This window comes from Neolamprologus brichardi, chromosome 19 (assembly GCF_056152115.1).
Source record: "Neolamprologus brichardi isolate AB-2024 chromosome 19, ASM5615211v1, whole genome shotgun sequence".
Lineage (NCBI taxonomy): Eukaryota > Metazoa > Chordata > Actinopteri > Cichliformes > Cichlidae > Neolamprologus > Neolamprologus brichardi.
In genome coordinates this window covers 1802379-1819079 of record NC_142122.1, presented here as the reverse complement: position 1 = coordinate 1819079, position 16701 = coordinate 1802379, and the positions used below count along the sequence as shown (strand labels likewise).

Below are 16701 nucleotides of genomic sequence, written 5' to 3'. Positions count from 1 at the left end.
TCTGTGTCGTCGCGGCGAATAAACAGTGCGACGATATCAAATTATCTCTGTTTTCCCCGAAACTCCTCAGTGGCTGCAAAGACAGCAAAGGATGGGAACTTCAGAGCGCGTTGCTACAGCAACAGCAGTTCTGAGGCCTCGTCTAACAAGTTGCCTGGGAATGCAGCAGCGGCTGTTACATAAGATGCGGCTTACTCTGCCTCGCGTCCTCTCTCACACACGGGGCTTTTCCTGTGGCAGAAACTCACATTCAGCATGATTTATTCATAGCTGGATCGCTGCGCTGGATTTATGATTCCACCATGTAAATGCAAACACATGCAATCAACCACACTTGGCAGGAATTTGTGTGGGGGCATTGTTGCACTGCGAGTCCATTTCTGTAGCTGCTGTAAATGAATCGATTTAGATTGAGGTTGTTGTTGTTTGAATAAGAGATGATGCAAAGGCCTGCGATGTTGTGCAGGATGAAATCAGCACAGAACAAAGCGAAGTGCGCTTCACTTTCCCCGCAAAAGTATTAATTGCGTTAAAATCCAAACAGCAAAGAGGAAGCATGAACGTGGTGAAGCACAAAAGCCTCGAGGATCGTCGTTCTCGGAGGAATAAAGAACGCTGATCCCGACACTTTGTTAAATTTCTTTCCGTCACCTCTCGTTCCCTCGCCACTTTGACTGTCGGAGAGAAGGGGAGCCGCGAAGGAGCGCTGAGCACAGCACAGATAACACTCTTCATCATTAACGGGCTCACGATAAGTATTCAGACATTCAGCGGCTTCTCCTTATCTGGCCTCTGTAATCTCTCAGCGGCTAAATACTAAGGCTGCGTTTAGCTCGCCACACCGTAGGTGCAAATCGCCGCCGCAGAAGAGAAATAGTCCTTTTACGCCTGTTGGTACAGCCTGCCAATAACCTAATAATTTTTCAAGAGATTAGTGCCTCAGACTTGTGTGCAGAGCCCTCCTGAGGTTTACGGGAATATGCATAGCTGCCGGTATACTTCCTGTTCACTCTCTGACGGTATCATTTTACCGTCTCTGCACCCGTTGTCTCCCCAGACTCTCCTGAAACATACAGCCAAACAAACTGTCTTTCCTTAATCCTTAATGTTGTTTACAGAAGCTCAGAAGACAATACGTTCTAACCTCCGCTAGCTTCTGCTCACTATAATCTGTTCCTTCATCCTCTCAGGAAAACCTCCCCCCTGCTGGGAGAGAGATAGTAGGCTGTAGGCTTTGATTGGTGTTGAGGGATGCAGGTGGGGGGCTCTATCTCGCTGCCGTTTCTCACATCCAGGCAGCACATCTAGGTGTGTGAGCACAACCGCATGCAGCTCGGTGCAACACAATCCACTGGAGGCTACAGTGTGACAGACACACACACACACACACACCTACTGTTACATCTGCTGTGAGCATGTTGCATGCTGCTTCCCAGCACTATGTTGCTAATATAAAAACTAAACTTGTGAATCACGAGTTTTGTGGAGGTTTTTTTAACCTCTGACATTTTTAAAAATTGTATTTTCATGTTTGGCAATCGTTCGTAAGCTGTTCTGCAGCTGTAACAACATATTTTCAGGGTTTGAGCTTGTCTATCACTCATTTAGTTCACATTATAAGTCAATAACTGAAAAATGATTCTGTTAGAGTCACTGACCTTTGAAACTTTTCTATTATTTTGATATTTCAGTACATAATGTTGTTTTTATTGTAGAACTGCATCATTGTTAATCACACAGGTGTAGGCAAGCTGAAAACCCATGTACCTGCAGGTGTTTTTATGATTGAGGAATTTAGCCAGATTCTCTACATCAGGGGTGTCAAACATAAGGCCCGGGGCCAGAATTGGCCCAGAAAACACTTCAATCCTGCCCATGGGACAGCTTTGGAAAATGTGTGTAAGGGCATAACTTGTGTATTTTTTACTTTTAACGTGTGATTGTGGCCTGAGGTGACTGTTTTTGTAATTTGGTGCTATTAAAATAAGACTGAACTGAATCCTACTGATAACGATCTTCCCTACAGCTGTTCATACTACACCAATAAAATTAAGTAATAGTTAAAAATTAAATGTTTTTTACAACATTTTCTGTGAATTAACAAAAATGTTCAGCCTGAAACTTTTTCTGTAATTTTACGTATTTATTTCTGACAATTTAGGCTCAAAGAGGTGAACTGACAGATTTCTTTACTGTGTACAGAAAACAAGACACACTCTTCAAGGCTGTGTGGCAGAAAGAGTTGGGCTCAAAGGACTCGGAAACAAAGGGGGTAAACTGAAAAGCAGCTGTATTTCTAAACTTAAATAAACTACAAAGTAATGCAGGTCACAAACGAGGAAACCAAAATGCCAAATCGTTAAGGAGGTAAACTGTATCCTATGTCCTATAAGGGACATCACAACAAAGAGCGCAGGGAAACTGAGCACTTAAATACACACATGAGGTAATTAGGAGGCGAGAATACAGAAAACAAGACACAGGTGAACAGAATCTAACTAACAAGACAAGGGGAGCGAAACACTGGTCGTGTCCAAATTCGTAGACTCCTCCGAATGCAGCCGACAGATGCGTCCTCCTTTTCCCCGAATTTGAAGGATGGGTCGGGTGTGTCCTTCGTGGCCTACCATATCCCAGAATTCATAGCGCGGCCCAGCCAAACTCCAGTTTTCAACAATGGCGACCGCTACTAAGTTTTAAAATTACTCTTACTAATCTTTCTGGGTCACAAAATAAACTTTTAACATATTTTCAGGCGAGAAAGCAGCTGTGTAAACATCAAATATCTGCTCGGTTTATCAAGATATCGCATATTTGCAAAAGTGCTTCGACGTTTTCGGAGACGTCTGCTACCCACCAGCTCGATAGCTCGCCGGGAGCTCGAGGGTCACTGAAGCCGCCGAGAACGGCACAACTCCCGGCACATCATTGTCAGATCACTGCGGAGTTTCGCTACTCGGGTTAAACATAATATATAAGTCACTTAGACAACCTAAAAATGTTATTGTTGGGCTTTTTTCAGTGTTTTATTTGTTTGTAAGTAAATCGGTTTGGCTGAGATTAAAGTTATTAGATTAGATAAAATAAAACTTTATTAATCCCTCGGGTGGTTCCTCCTTAGTTTTCACTCAGCTGAATAAACGTCAAACAGAAAACTGATTAAACAGAAGTGTGAGACGGTCGAGAGTTTACGCCAGTGTCCTGTTATATTTTAGACAGCAAGGAGCAGACGGCTGAGTTTATTAAACTCCACCGAGACAGCGGTGACGCTAATCAGAAGGCTAGACCGTCCAATTTCCCCAGCCGTTTACTTCCGGCCTACCCGACCTTCTGAGGACCCGGCCCACGTAGACCGCGAAGGCCGGCTCCTCAGGAGGATGCAGCCCATGAATTTGGACACGACCTAAATGCAGCACACACAAGACAAGGAACTATCAAATGAAAACAGGAAGTAGACCAAGACTAAGACAAATGAACTTGACCACATCTAACCAGGGACACGACCAGGGAGACAGAAAGGTCACCAAACATGGAGACAAGACTGACTTCCACAGGAGACGCCGAGTAAATGACACAGAGACTAGGACACAAAAGGGACTGAACTAAGCAAACAAGAAACCATGAACTGGAAATACAGATAAACATTCAGAGGGACATAAATAGGAAAGTAGGACATAAACAGAAAGAAGCCAAACACAAAACTGTAGCTCACCAACACAGAAGATCCAGCAGATATCTCATGATTGTGGAGTTAAACGTGTTTTCCCTGACAGAGTTTCACTGCTCTGACACACTAACGTCAAAGGGGGCTGTTCGTGGCCCCCGAACAGCCCCCGATGTGAAAGAAGTTTGGCGCCAGAGCTTTAGTTTTTCATGCACACATATCAGGAAGTCAGTGTTTAGTCAGCGGTGATAATAAAAGCAACATGAATGTAGCTCTTTTTTCTCTGAACTGAGATCAACAGATGATCAGTGATGAAGTCACGAGATGATTTTATTTCATTTCAATGCAATGCATCTCCTATCTGAGCAGCCGTGCAAACATACTGTCCGCATGTGACCCACGCGGCGCGGCGATCGCGACGCTCTGTTTTTATCTCGTGTCTCAGCGTTAGGTGTCAGTCACAGCGGCGATCATGAAAGAAACAGTTTGTTTCGAGTGTCACGGCCGGAGAAAGACAGATGGTCGGTGATAAAAGTGACAAATGATTGGTCCCCAATTGCTGTGTCAGATGGAAAAAGCTCACTTAGCTGAGTATTACATTAGCAGCTACAATGCTGCTGGTACAGATTTAGCTCACATGCTACACTCGAGAGCTACGCATGAAGTGTCCAGTGCTGTCGCTTTGATGGACAAGTGAGCAGGATGTCTGCCAAAGATGTAAGTCGCAGCCTTGTTTTGATCTGAGCTGCTGTGGCAGATATAACGAGGCTGGCAGAGCTGACAGACTTACTACTCTGTCTCCTTGTCCATTAGCTCCTTCTCAAATCTAATAGCTCAGGTCATTGCTGATTTGCCCTGAGGGTTGAGGACGCAATTCCCTTTCCTTTGATTTTCGAAGAAAAGGCCAGAATTCTACGGAGACTGCATTTAACCTTTGGGAGATGGATAAGGAAGCTGCTCTATTGATTAGTTTTGCTCAGAAAATGAGGGGTGTGGCTTTACTTTGGCCAGCTGGATTGGATACTGCTGGATGAGGCCATTTCAAACAATACTGTGATGTATACTCACCTCATGAGCCTATCTTTGTGTGTGCGTGTCATAAGGAAGGAATCTCCTACTGTAGCAGGATTTTTCACAGTACTCACAACTCGCAGGGTGGGAACCACCCGGGCTGCTGCAGCTGGTAATCATTTAGTAATTACTGAATCATTACGTGTGTGCCGAGTACTGATGGGTCAACATGCTGATGGGTGTCACAGCTGGTGTGAGCCCATTGTAAAATAAAAAAAATAATGTAGGTTTAAAATGAACTTAGCAGTTGTTTTGAAGTTATTCTACATATTGTTTCTTTTTTTGTTTGTGATTTAAAAGTTAAAGTTTTCTACATCATTTAAAAATCTCTCAGGGAAAACGATCCATCTTTAAGGAAGTCGTCTTCATCGCTCTTGCAGCGGTAAACCAGTAAACAACCAAATTAACCACATTAAAAGAACTAAAGTGGTTCAGGCTGTTTGACATCTCAGAGAGGACGCACTGATGCAAAATGCTGCAACTCTTCCTCGCACGTTGCTTCACGAGCAGGACTCTTCTTCACAGTCGCCCGTAACCAAATCCCGTGCCGCTTAGCGCTGCGGTTAGCCACGATGCTAACCACTTCCAAGTCTGAAGGTCGCACGCCTTTGATCTCTCAGTCTAGTGCAGCGCTTTATTAACTTTTAACTTTGTTTTCAACTCCAGTTAGGGCCCGAGCCAGTGGAAGAGTGGAAGCTGTCACTGATACTGAGGGCAGATATAATGCTATTTAAATGCTAATGTGTTAAGAGGAGCAAAACGACCTTTACTCACACCGTGCGCGCGGGCGGGGTGGCAGCACAGAGCAGAAGGCCTTAATAAATGAGCGTCTTCCTCTGAATCTGTTTCCTGTCTGTGTACACCTAATGTCAGGTAGAAGGTGTGTTTATCACAGCCTGTGACAGCGTTGGAGACGTGTGTATTACGTCAAGGGGTGAAACAGATATTGGATGATTGTGGAGGGTGTGTGCGTTAAGTTGAACGATCATTTCCTTTTTCTGAGTTGATCCCTAATAAGTTAGCATGTCTGGAGTAACAGCGAAGGTCTCTGTTTTCTCAGATATCAGCTTTTCTTAATTTTTCTCATGTGCACAGTCAGTGTCGTACGGAGCCCCGCAGGGGACATGGGAGAAAAAAAATTAAGACGGAAAACTTTTGCCAGATCTCGCAAAACAAACTCGGGATCTGGCAAGGGTTTTGCGAGCAGTGTTGCCAACTCCTCAGTAAGGAAAATCGCTATTGGTTGTCCTAGAAGTCGCTAAATGACGTCATCACCTAATTTGCATAATTGGTCATGCTAATGTAATTGTAACCTACGCTGCTGGAGAGAGAAATAACATCGTGGACGAGACATAAAGTGAGCAAAAAAGTCCTAAATGCATTTAGAATTTATTTAGAACTACAAATTAAATTTATTTTAGCAATTATTATTTTTGTAATGTCTTTCACGTCTTTTTTTAGCGACTTTTTTTCTAAAAAAAAATCGCTAGGGGGTCTGAAAACTCGCTAAATATAGCGACAAAGTCGCTAAGTTGGCAACACTGTTTACGAGATCTCGCAAAAGTTTAAGCCGCATTCTTCGGAGGCCGCCAGCTCGAAGCCGACCGGGAGGTCGAGGCACAATGTGCCGGGAAAGCGGTGTTCCTCCCGGCTGTAGTAGGTCTCGACCTCCCGTTAGCTTCGAGCTAGTGGGTGTCAGAGTTTGTTTTGCGAGATCCCGAGTTTGTTTTGCGAGATCTCGCAAAAGTCCGTCTTAATTTTTTTTCTCCCATGTCCCCTGCGGGGCTCCGTAGTGTCGTTATTATCATCACATCAACACTAAAAGCCCAGTAGCTTGATGGTTGTACTCCAAACACTGTTTCCACTGCACTTCTGGATTCAGCTTCCATCCTAGCAGTGCTTCTAAGCAGTTGGCACCCTTGCCAGGAAGCCAATAATGTGATGGCAGGTGCTGGTATCAGTGTATAAACAACAAGCCCTCTCCCTGTCCCTCTGATGTCACTGATACTTGTCTCCCCGTTTGCAAAGTACTTGCCAGAAGGATGTGCACTCACCGAGAGAGCTGTCTGCCTCCCTCGGGCTGCTTTGGCTAAAAATTAAGTCAACTTTAAAATGTTTCTGATCACAAATCTATTTTTTTCTGTCTTTTTTTTGTAGCGGATGATAAATGTGGTATCGGCACTGGTAGAAGGTGAAAAAGAAGAAAGAGAAACGGAGGGCAGATGAGTCTGTCATCTGTCGTATAATCCCAGGAAGTACCATAACTCTGCGGTTAGGTAATTTATTCAGTGCAGCTTCCTGAGATACCTCAAGGAATAGTGAGCTGTCAGAGAAAAGCCTTGGAGTAAGACAGTGACATAACTTCAGATAGAAACGCAGCATCGCATCAATCAATAATGCAGCGTCATCCTCCTGTTTCACATGCTAGCAGGGAATGATCTGGACTCAAGCTAAGTTCACCTGAATTATCCCATTCAAATGCATTCAGCAGTAATGCGTCTGATGAGCTTTTTCAGCGTAGTTCTGTGCAGCCGTACAAAAGCAACCTCTTCCCTCGGGCGTGCTTAGAGTAGCCTGGATTAATTTTACATCAGGCTGCCAAGAAGACATCCTCACGTAAGACTGGTAAACAACGAGAATTTGTTTTCATCTCGACAGATGGAGGACGGCAGCAACAGAAGAGCACGGCTGCACCTCAGGGGTTGAGATCTTAGACCTCATTAAAAATAATTTTGAACGGAATAAATTTGATCCAATTTGAAAGATGAAAGGGAGCATCCACCCTTAGTTACGAGCCACTACCAGCAGAGTGAGTCGTTCTCGTGATCTTGCTCAGGTTTTTGATCTACGAGTACGAGACTCAATCAAACTATTGACAAAATAATCTAAATCCTCAATATTCCCAGGGAAAGTCCCTTAACCGGGAGAAAAGACATCAAAAGGAATTTCACAGATAAAACTGATGCAGGTAAAGTTTATATGACTGTGAAGCTTTTGCAGGGATATTCAAATGTTTCATTGTCAGCGCATGAAAATCCACTAACGTGGTGCGTTCGCTGACCTCAGTGTGCGTCAGTCATATAAACGCTCCTCGGCTGATTTTGGCAGATGTTGGAGTTCAAAACTCTCATAGTCTTATTGTAAGTGCAGCACATCTGGGCTTCTGATCTATGTGCTCACAAAATACGTTACAAGATAAGATGAATCTGAGTCAGTTTTATTCAGAGGCAGGTTAGTCGTTGAACCCTGTCTCTATGAGAGGAGACATTTCACATGAGCAATGCATTATAAAAGTCATAGTTTAATGTTGCAGTCAGTTAAACATAAAGTTATGTTGGTTTAAAGTTGCCGTTTCTGCCTGACCTTGCCGTTAGAGATTTCACGTGTTCTGACAAATCTGTTCTTCACGTTCTCTTTTCTGAAAGTCACGAGGCGTGAGTTTAAATGCTTCTTTCAAGGATGGATGAAAATGTGACAGTAATACAGAGTCCTTGGTGTTTGTAGGATAATGAACAAATGCAACATAATAAGATGTGCCTTTAGAAATGTGGTGATCTTGGACATGCAAAAAGGCTTTTTTACTCTTTCAATCAAAATGTGACAAATCCGTTCCCAGCACTATATGTTCATGTGAAAAAGAGTCTACTGTAAAAATCTAATTACAGGACAGGGATTAAAGAGTAAGGAGCGCCCAGACACTGCTAATCAAACGCACTCGATTAATGGATCATCATCCGTCTGAGCACCTCGATAAAACAAAGGTTTTTGCAGTTTGCAGGATTGTTGTGTGTTAATGCAATGTCACAATCTTCCCAGAAGTGGAAATCCCAGTAAATTCACCCCAAGATCAGACCATGGAAAACCCAAGAGCTCCATCTCAGACTCTGCAGGCCTCAGTTTGCAGGTTAAAGGTTAAAATTCACAACAGCACAATTAGAAAACGACTAAACAAGTATGGAAGGACTGCCAAAGTGCAGAAACCAAACACAGTCAGCACGGTGGTGCAGGCATGATCGTTTGGGCAGTCACTGAGTGGACATAAGCTGCTGTCACAGGTGAGGCCATCTGTCCCACAGCTCAAGCTTGGACCAAACTGGGTCATCAGCAGGACAATGATCCCAAACACAGCAGCAAATCTCAAACAGGGCGAATAAGAAAGAACCAAGTTGCTGCAATGGTCCAGTCAAGGTCGAGCCCTCAACCTGCAACCTTGCAACCTTTAGAGCGCTGTGCATAAATGAATCCTCAACAAACTGAGCCAACGTTGTAAAGAGGAGTGGGCCAACATTAACACACAACAGCATTAGAGACTGAAAGTCATACAAGGACTCATTCCTTCAAGTTATTGCAGGTTGTTCTACAAGCTGTTCAATCAGAGTGTGTACTTAGTATAGAGTCCTGTGAAACGGTCTTTTTCCCTTAACAATACCTCCAAAAAACCATCAAACAAACTAATATTACACAAGGGAAGTCTGTGCTTCAGCACTCCTTCAGTCAAGTCAGGTGTCCTCGGGCAAGATACTGAATCCCAAAATTTCCCCTGATGAATCATTTGGTGTGTGAATGTGATGCAGAGAGGTCTGAGTGGGCAGCAAGGTAAAAATGTCTGGATTATATCTACCTGGTGTAGACAGCAGCTTCTGAATAGTGCCAGGAAGTACCACAGAGATCATTTGTACAGTGCAGCTGACAAAATGCTCTGTGCTTATACAACTGTTTAATTGCTCTGCAGGTTCTTAGTCTTAATTTCAAGGTGCAACGTTTTGAGAGGTCAGTAACACTAAATACAGTCTGCTTACCATTTTCCAAACATTCAGTCAGTGCAACAGGCAGCTTCCAACATGTGCTGGTGCTCTGCTCACACTGAAGATTTAGTTCTGTGGACTGAGGCATTAATGACGGTTAAGGGTCCAGCTGTCCTTTATTTATATCAAGGTATCAGAATTAAGTTTATGGAAATGTTTTGGGAATTTATAGAGTTGTTAATACGCTGATATGAGACTGTCCCGTTCCCTCACTCTCTCCCGTTCCACAGCAGCTCATAAAAACTCTCCTTCGTTTTATGGGGTTAGAGCGGGAGTGAAAGTGCATGGGCTTTATGAGGCGTATCAATGGCTGGCGAGAGGACTGAGATATGCTTATTTGTTTGTTTCCTATTTCACAAGACAGGCTGCAGATAAGTTTGAAATATGACATCACACTGCACTGTTCAGCTGCTCATTGAAAGCCGGGAGGATTGGAGGACAGTCACAATTATCAATATATTATGAAAAGGAGCAAACTCATAATTCACAGGCTCAAAAATATATTTTGATAAGCATTCATTTTTTTGCACACGTGGAAATGACGACCAGGCCAGAAAATGTTATTTGTAAAAAAGCGTTCCACTAAAGTTGAGTCTTAACCGACATTGTCCCGACATGTTTGAAGGAAGGAGCCGGTAATTAGAACATGCAGCGCTGAGGCATGAAAGCAAACCGTTCCTCTGATTAAGTTAAACACATTGAGCGCGGAGACGTTTGACCTCGGCGACCGATCGCACAGAATTGGTTTTTAATCTTTGACTACAATGCCCAACAGCAGCAGAGAGGGAGGGTACATCTGGAGATCACCTTCCAAGGTCTCCTTCCCGGCCGCACGCCTCACGGCGCACTCCTCGGGGCTTTGACGGATGACACCAGCGCCGGCGAGTGATAGGCTATTATTTCACTTTGCTTTGGATAAATGGCGATGCGGGATCCTACCTGTCGCCTGCCCTTCTCTTTCTTTTGTCTCGTCCTCTTGTCCCGTCTTTACAGCGGTATGCCACCGCAGACGGGAATAGAAGGTGAAAACTAAGAGTGCTGAGATTTCGTCAGAGCAATTTGTGGATTTCACCTCCACATTTCAGCTCTGCTGCTTTTTTCCTCCCTGTAGCCAAACTGGGTTTGAGAGTGAGAATAAGCTGGATAACGACCAACTTGTGTGTTATTTGGCTTTTTTCTCCCCATCATTAAGTGTGAAATGCGTTTCTTTTTTGGGAAGCTGCTTTTTTCACCCTCATTCTGATGAAATTGTCTCTGCTTGTTGCTTTCAGACCAACAGTATTCATGGTCCCCCTCGCAGTACTTCGATGAGGACAGCTACTCCCCTCCACCCAGGAACATGAAGGGTCTCTCCGGCGGCCGCCCTGCCCACCTCCAGCTCACCTCCCCCACCTCTGCCCACACCTGCGGCCTGGCTGATTGCGACCATTCCCTGGACCACCTGCACCACCATGTTGACTCACGGCCTCCTTCCTATCTCCTCAGCCCCACTGAGAGCTGCCCCCTCGACGGTCATCACCGCTGCTCCCCACGGAGCTCCATCCACTCCGAGTGCATGGTGATCCCGATGTCCATGTCGGCCACTGACCACTCTATCTCCAGTAGCACTTTCCCGCGCATGCACTACGGCAGCGCTTCGCGGGACAGCGGCGGGAACGCCTCGGGCGGCAGGGAATCTCGAGACAACGGCGGCTCGTCCTCGCACGGCGGCAGCGGCAAAATGAACCGAATCCCAGCAAACCTCCTGGACCAATTTGAAAAACAGATGCCGCTGCACCGGGACGGCTTCCACACGCTGCAGTACCAGCGCACCTCCACCACGACCACGACTACAGAGCAGCGCAACGAAAGCCCCGGGCGAATACGCCACTTAGTCCACTCAGTACAGAAGCTTTTCACAAAGTCACACTCCCTGGAGGGCTCCTCCAAGATGAACGGCACCAAAGGTGACTCGCACAGGGAAAGCTCGCACCACCACCATCACCACCACCAAGGCCACCACAAACACAGCAAACGCAGCAAGAGCAAAGAGCGCAAGTCCGACAGCAGCAAGCAGCGCTCGGGAGGCTGGTGGAGTTCAGATGACAACCTCGACAGCGACAGCACATACAGAACGCCGAGCGTCATGTCGCGGCATCCGGTCGACCACATCAGCCACTGTTACCCCGAGTCTGTGCACGGCCACATGGTGGGAGATCTGTCGCTAAAGACCTCCAAAAGCAACAACGACGTGAAGTGCTCAGCCTGCGAAAGCATAGCCATGGCGCCAGAGGGCAAGTTCATGAAGAGAAGCTCCTGGTCAACGCTGACAGTTAGCCAGGCCAAGGAGGCCTACAGGAAGTCCTCACTCAACCTGGAAAAGCCAATGATGCCCACGGATCTCAAGCCCAACCTCAGGCCCTGCCACTATCTACAGGTGAGTTTGGCTTTGGTCAAGTTTAAGAACAGGAACTAGTCAGCAGATGCAAAAACGAGTTATTTTTCAGAACTCCTGACATCATCGCATTATTCTGCATCTTCAGTGAGCGCAGTAGTATAGTTGTAGTTACACCGGTGCACTGAGCTGCACTGCACCATTATGAGACCCCAACATCCCGGTTGGGATCATCAGATTTCGACCAAACAAAATCAAACCTGCATGCCACCAAACAGAGTTTATTTTTAAATGAAATGCTCTGATTTGTGTGGAGATGCAACAGAAGGAGCGATGATAGTGTTCATTTTCTGTCACTGAGTGTTTTGAGTGTCGTTTTATAGAGTTTTCAAGAACTTTGGGCATTGTAGAAAAGACGAGCAAGCCTTCGCTCACAGGAGAAGAAAAGCCGCTCGTCTCAGTTGGCGTTAAAAGCTGATCTGAAAGACGGTGTTTTGTTTGTCACTGCCCTGGATATTACATTGTGAACCTGTCCTATGGCTCAGCATGTGGCTGGCAATAGAAAGGACTAGCACAGCAGGACAAATCAATTAAGTCTGTAAATGATCTGTGCTGGAGGGGAAGAGCTGGCAGTATGAGAATAAAAGGCCAGAAATCAATCTGGATTTTTTTTACTGCGTTGTTTTCTCTGATTTCACAGAGGATTCAGTCTGGAAAAGTTTAGCATTTAGCTCAGACCCGTGATCGGCTCTGCAGGAGACCTTATAGCACAGAAGGGATCAATTCAGTGAGTCAGCACTTTTCACAAAAGGTTCTCGTGGGTTTTATAAGCATGCTGCAGGGTTTATGGAATAAGAAAGTATACTTTCAATCCCAAATTGCAAATTCAAGCCAGAAAAACGACATTATGTAACCGTGCTGCTGCAAATATAACAATGTGAAATGTGATAGCATCATGTAAGTACTGCCTGTAGCCAAAATGAAGCCATCGTTCAGCGCAAAGGGAAAGAGGAGACTTGGAGAGCGTGTTGTAAATGAAAAGCCGACACGTCACTGAAATCGGCTTCAGCTGGTATCATCATGCACAGACGGTGCATCATCCACTCCAGTTTTTTTGCATATCCAATAAGGAAAGTAATCTCTTAGAGAGAGAGTTGCAGTGCTGGCACCCCGACCTGTTCCCATCTTCTGTTTGGTCATTCAGCTGAGGTAGTGTCCGAGTCACAGCACTATAAACACTTCTAAAAATATCCTGCCGCAGGGCTATATTTAGACCGGCGTTATCAATCCGATCCGTACAGGGCGTGACACATCTTCCCTCCCCGGAGGAGAATCAATGCGCTCTCAGGGAAGGCTCGGAGACGACGTATTGAAGGAGAGAGAAAGTTGGAGGTTTATGGCTCTGTGGATGTGCTAAGATACTTTAGGAAACAGAAGAGAGGAAACAAAGCAATGCTCCCCGTGGCTGCTGCTGTTGCTCATCAACAGGAGCAGTCAGGCAGAGAGATGGAGCCAATAGTCAGGAATGATACTCTACACACACTGAGGGGTCACATTGAGAAGTACTCAGGTCCTGCTGCTGCTGAATTGGGATTACCCACAACTGTCTGCTCTGCAGCATAAAGCCTATCCAGGGAGAGTGCGTGTGCCGAACGCCTGTCAGTGTGTGAGTGGCAGTGTTCGTGAAAAAGTGTGTTTTTTTCTGTTTATCACACAGCAGATGGTTTGATGAGGTGCTAGTCACCTTGTTGCCGTCCTTGGTGATGACGGAGAGAGAAACTTTGAAAGTTTAGTAGAACTATAGACAGACTTTTATCATAGACTTATTAAAGTAATCTAAATTTGCAACTTTGTAACAAATCAATCCCATAAATCCTGCTGCAGGTAATAAAGTTAAATTCAGCCAAACTGTCTGCATGTTGTGCACGTGGCAGGTCTGTGTGAGTCTTTGTGCGTGGAAGCAGGATGAACTGGACATTAGGGAAGACCGACGGGTTCATATATAGAAGCTGTTTCTCTAAAATGATAAGTGGTGGGGAATCAGACCTGGCATTAGCATCTCTTCCTGTCATCGCTCAAATTAGCCCTAATTAGCCCGTGCTGAGATCTGTACACACTAATAGCCACTGAGCCATCCACTGTAATGCGCGCGTAGGTGTGTGGGCCAGCCTTTGTCCGTCGTTGCAGTGTGCAGCAGACGCTGTAATCCATGTTCAAAATGTATCAGCATCTTATGGCAATGCAAAACACTTTTAATTAATTTTGCACCACTTTGTTGGTTTTGTTATTGTTTTCCATGAATGGTCGGATGCTGCATCGCTGTGAATTATGGCCAGGAATTATCTCCTTCCTTTCACGAAGGATGTATCCTCCACTAAAGGAGGTCATAAAGGAAGAACCGAAGAAACTTTCCTAACGATTTAGAGAATTCAAACAGCTCTTAATATGTCAGCTACACAGATACTTCCAGATCACTTTGGTTTGGAGCCTTTCTAAGTAAAACCGTCTATTAAACTGCACCCAATAACTCTGCGTTACTGACAACTCTCAGCCCAGATTAAGTGAGCTTTTCTAGCAAATACAGTTCCCTCCTCTTCCTTCGTACAGTAGCGTTGTACAAAGGAAGGATTAGTCTTTGATAGTTTTGCTGATAGGGCGTTGCGGTGGGATTTAATAAGCCAATTAACTGCCATGTTGGCTTGCCAAAGGTGGGGCTTGAGAGGCAGAAAGGCTGCTGATTAAAATACAAAAGCAAAGTGCAAAGCAGCAGAAACAAAACTGGCACTGTGATGGAAAGCTGTAGTAACGCACACCCACACACACTCGGGGGTTTCCTAGCATTTTTATGAAGGAGTTCCCAGATAGCAATCGGGCCACGAACCCTTACGTAGAGGGATCTCGTCCCAGGAACCCGAAGATCAGACGACTGTCTGTCTCTGTTTGCCGGAGGCGACGATGTGGATCATCACTGTGACAGCGTGCATCTTATTGCAGTCGTGTTATTATGTCAAACCTCAAGTTTCTTTTGATTTTAATGTGATTGTTTCAGGGTATAAACATTAAATAGTCACTTGTTAAGCTGCAATCTGCAAAATGCCTTTTTCTGATCCAGTAGCCAGGCTAAATCAATAATAATAGCAGCTATGATGCCATCTAATTCTTGGGAGGTTTAGTAGCCATATTTTCTGCCTTACAGCCGTTTCCTGCCAAGACGTCTTCACTGTTTAAGTGTATTATTACCATGTGGTGCAAAATACCCCGGCACGCCATATGCAGTGTCTAACCGTCTGTTCGGAGAGGTTTCATCGCAAGCAAGAATTCTCTGATAAACCAGATGTGCAGTAATAAAAAAGTAATTTTGTTCATTTTACATGAACACATGAGTACGTTCAGCATTCAGCACAGGTGTTACCACAGGAGACAAACGTGGAAGCAAAATCAGAGACTGCAGAGCTCTGATGAATAAGAAGGAGGGAAGAATATGTATTTGTAATGCTGGGGTAGGTGAAGATGTCGTGTAGTGACTTTGGGGATGAAAAGCGTAGGTAGGTTTCCTCCTCACAGCAGGAGAGAACCTCATGCGTCTCTTTCATCTGTCATCAAAATACTCAAAAGGAAAATATGTCCTTGTGTGTATTTTCTGTTAGACGTTCTTCCTTTTGTTGCTCTGAAAGGTTGTTTGTTTGTTTGTTTGTTTGAGACGCCTCTTAGCAACAGAACAAGGGTGAAGAGTTGAAAAAGTCTTGGTTGAATGTCTTTCTTCTGTTTTTAGTGCAGAAATGTTGGGCAGTCTCATTCACATCGAGTTATCATCACAAACATGCTGTGGCCCTCAAGATTTCAGAGATTCACAGATTTTAATGTCAGTCCACAGCTACTCAAATGATTGTGCATTTATTCACAAAGCACAAAACCTTAAACCCAAAGCCAGCAGCTTCATGAAAGCATGCTAAAAGGTGGAATATCAGTTAAATATCAGTAGAGTGTTGATGTGGCAGATGTGCTCATGCTAGAGTGCTACACAATTATTGCAGCCATGTAAACTTGCAGTCTTGTTAGCTTTGAAGACCATCTAACAATTTAATTGTCGCAATATGTTTGTGATAATGTAACAATAGTAAGATTCCAAAAATTGCAACTGTGTTGCCGTTTATCTACACAGAAAATCACATCAGTTACTTTTATTAAATTCCGGTTCTTTTGGATTCTTTAGGGCCAAAAACGGCTCAAAAGTGGTCTTTTTACTTTTAAAAAAAATCTTTATTTTACATATCCGGATATGGAGACCTGAACACAAAACACACAACCTCAGGTCTGAAGCACATTCCACAAATCCTGATCCTGCAGAACCCAAAAACTGCAAAATGACCCAGGCACTCAGCAAGCTTGTTTATAGAAATATAACCAGAATAAACAGTAATTATTTGCAGACCTTTTCTAATCTGACTGAGAATGACTGCAGGCAAACAACAGTTGCTGCAACTTCTTGCAATCAGTCTCCAACGGCAGAATTAAAAACCCCTCAGCAATCACAGATTTGTTTCTAGCTGCAAGGAGACTGACATCTTCTTTTTATTCTACAGCGACTGAGCCGTTCCCAAACGGCTGTTGCTCGTTAACCATCTCAAGTTCAGGAGCGCGCTCCGTTGAGTAAATGCCCCAGTGAGCGTTTTTTTTTTTTTTATAAAGTTACCATTTAGCTCACAGTTCAGGTTCACAGAGCTGCCAGCACGTCTGCAGATTAGAAGCCTCCTGTTAAGCTCCTGGAATCATCCGTTGCCCCTGTG

At 44.6% G+C, this 16701-nt stretch overlaps 1 protein-coding gene across 7 annotated transcripts in view; it reads left to right on the top strand.

The window, feature by feature from the left end:
• Positions 1-16701, top strand: part of dlgap2a (discs, large (Drosophila) homolog-associated protein 2a) — a 128524-nt gene that overhangs the window by 60383 nt on the left and 51440 nt on the right. For all 7 annotated transcript variants that reach the window (XM_087832791.1, XM_087832792.1, XM_087832790.1 and 4 more), the window contains one exon: positions 10812-11956. In XM_087832791.1, coding sequence (XP_087688917.1) covers positions 10880-11956 — 1077 coding nt within the window. In that variant the 5' untranslated portion in view covers positions 10812-10879. The remainder of the gene's footprint in view (positions 1-10811; positions 11957-16701) is intronic.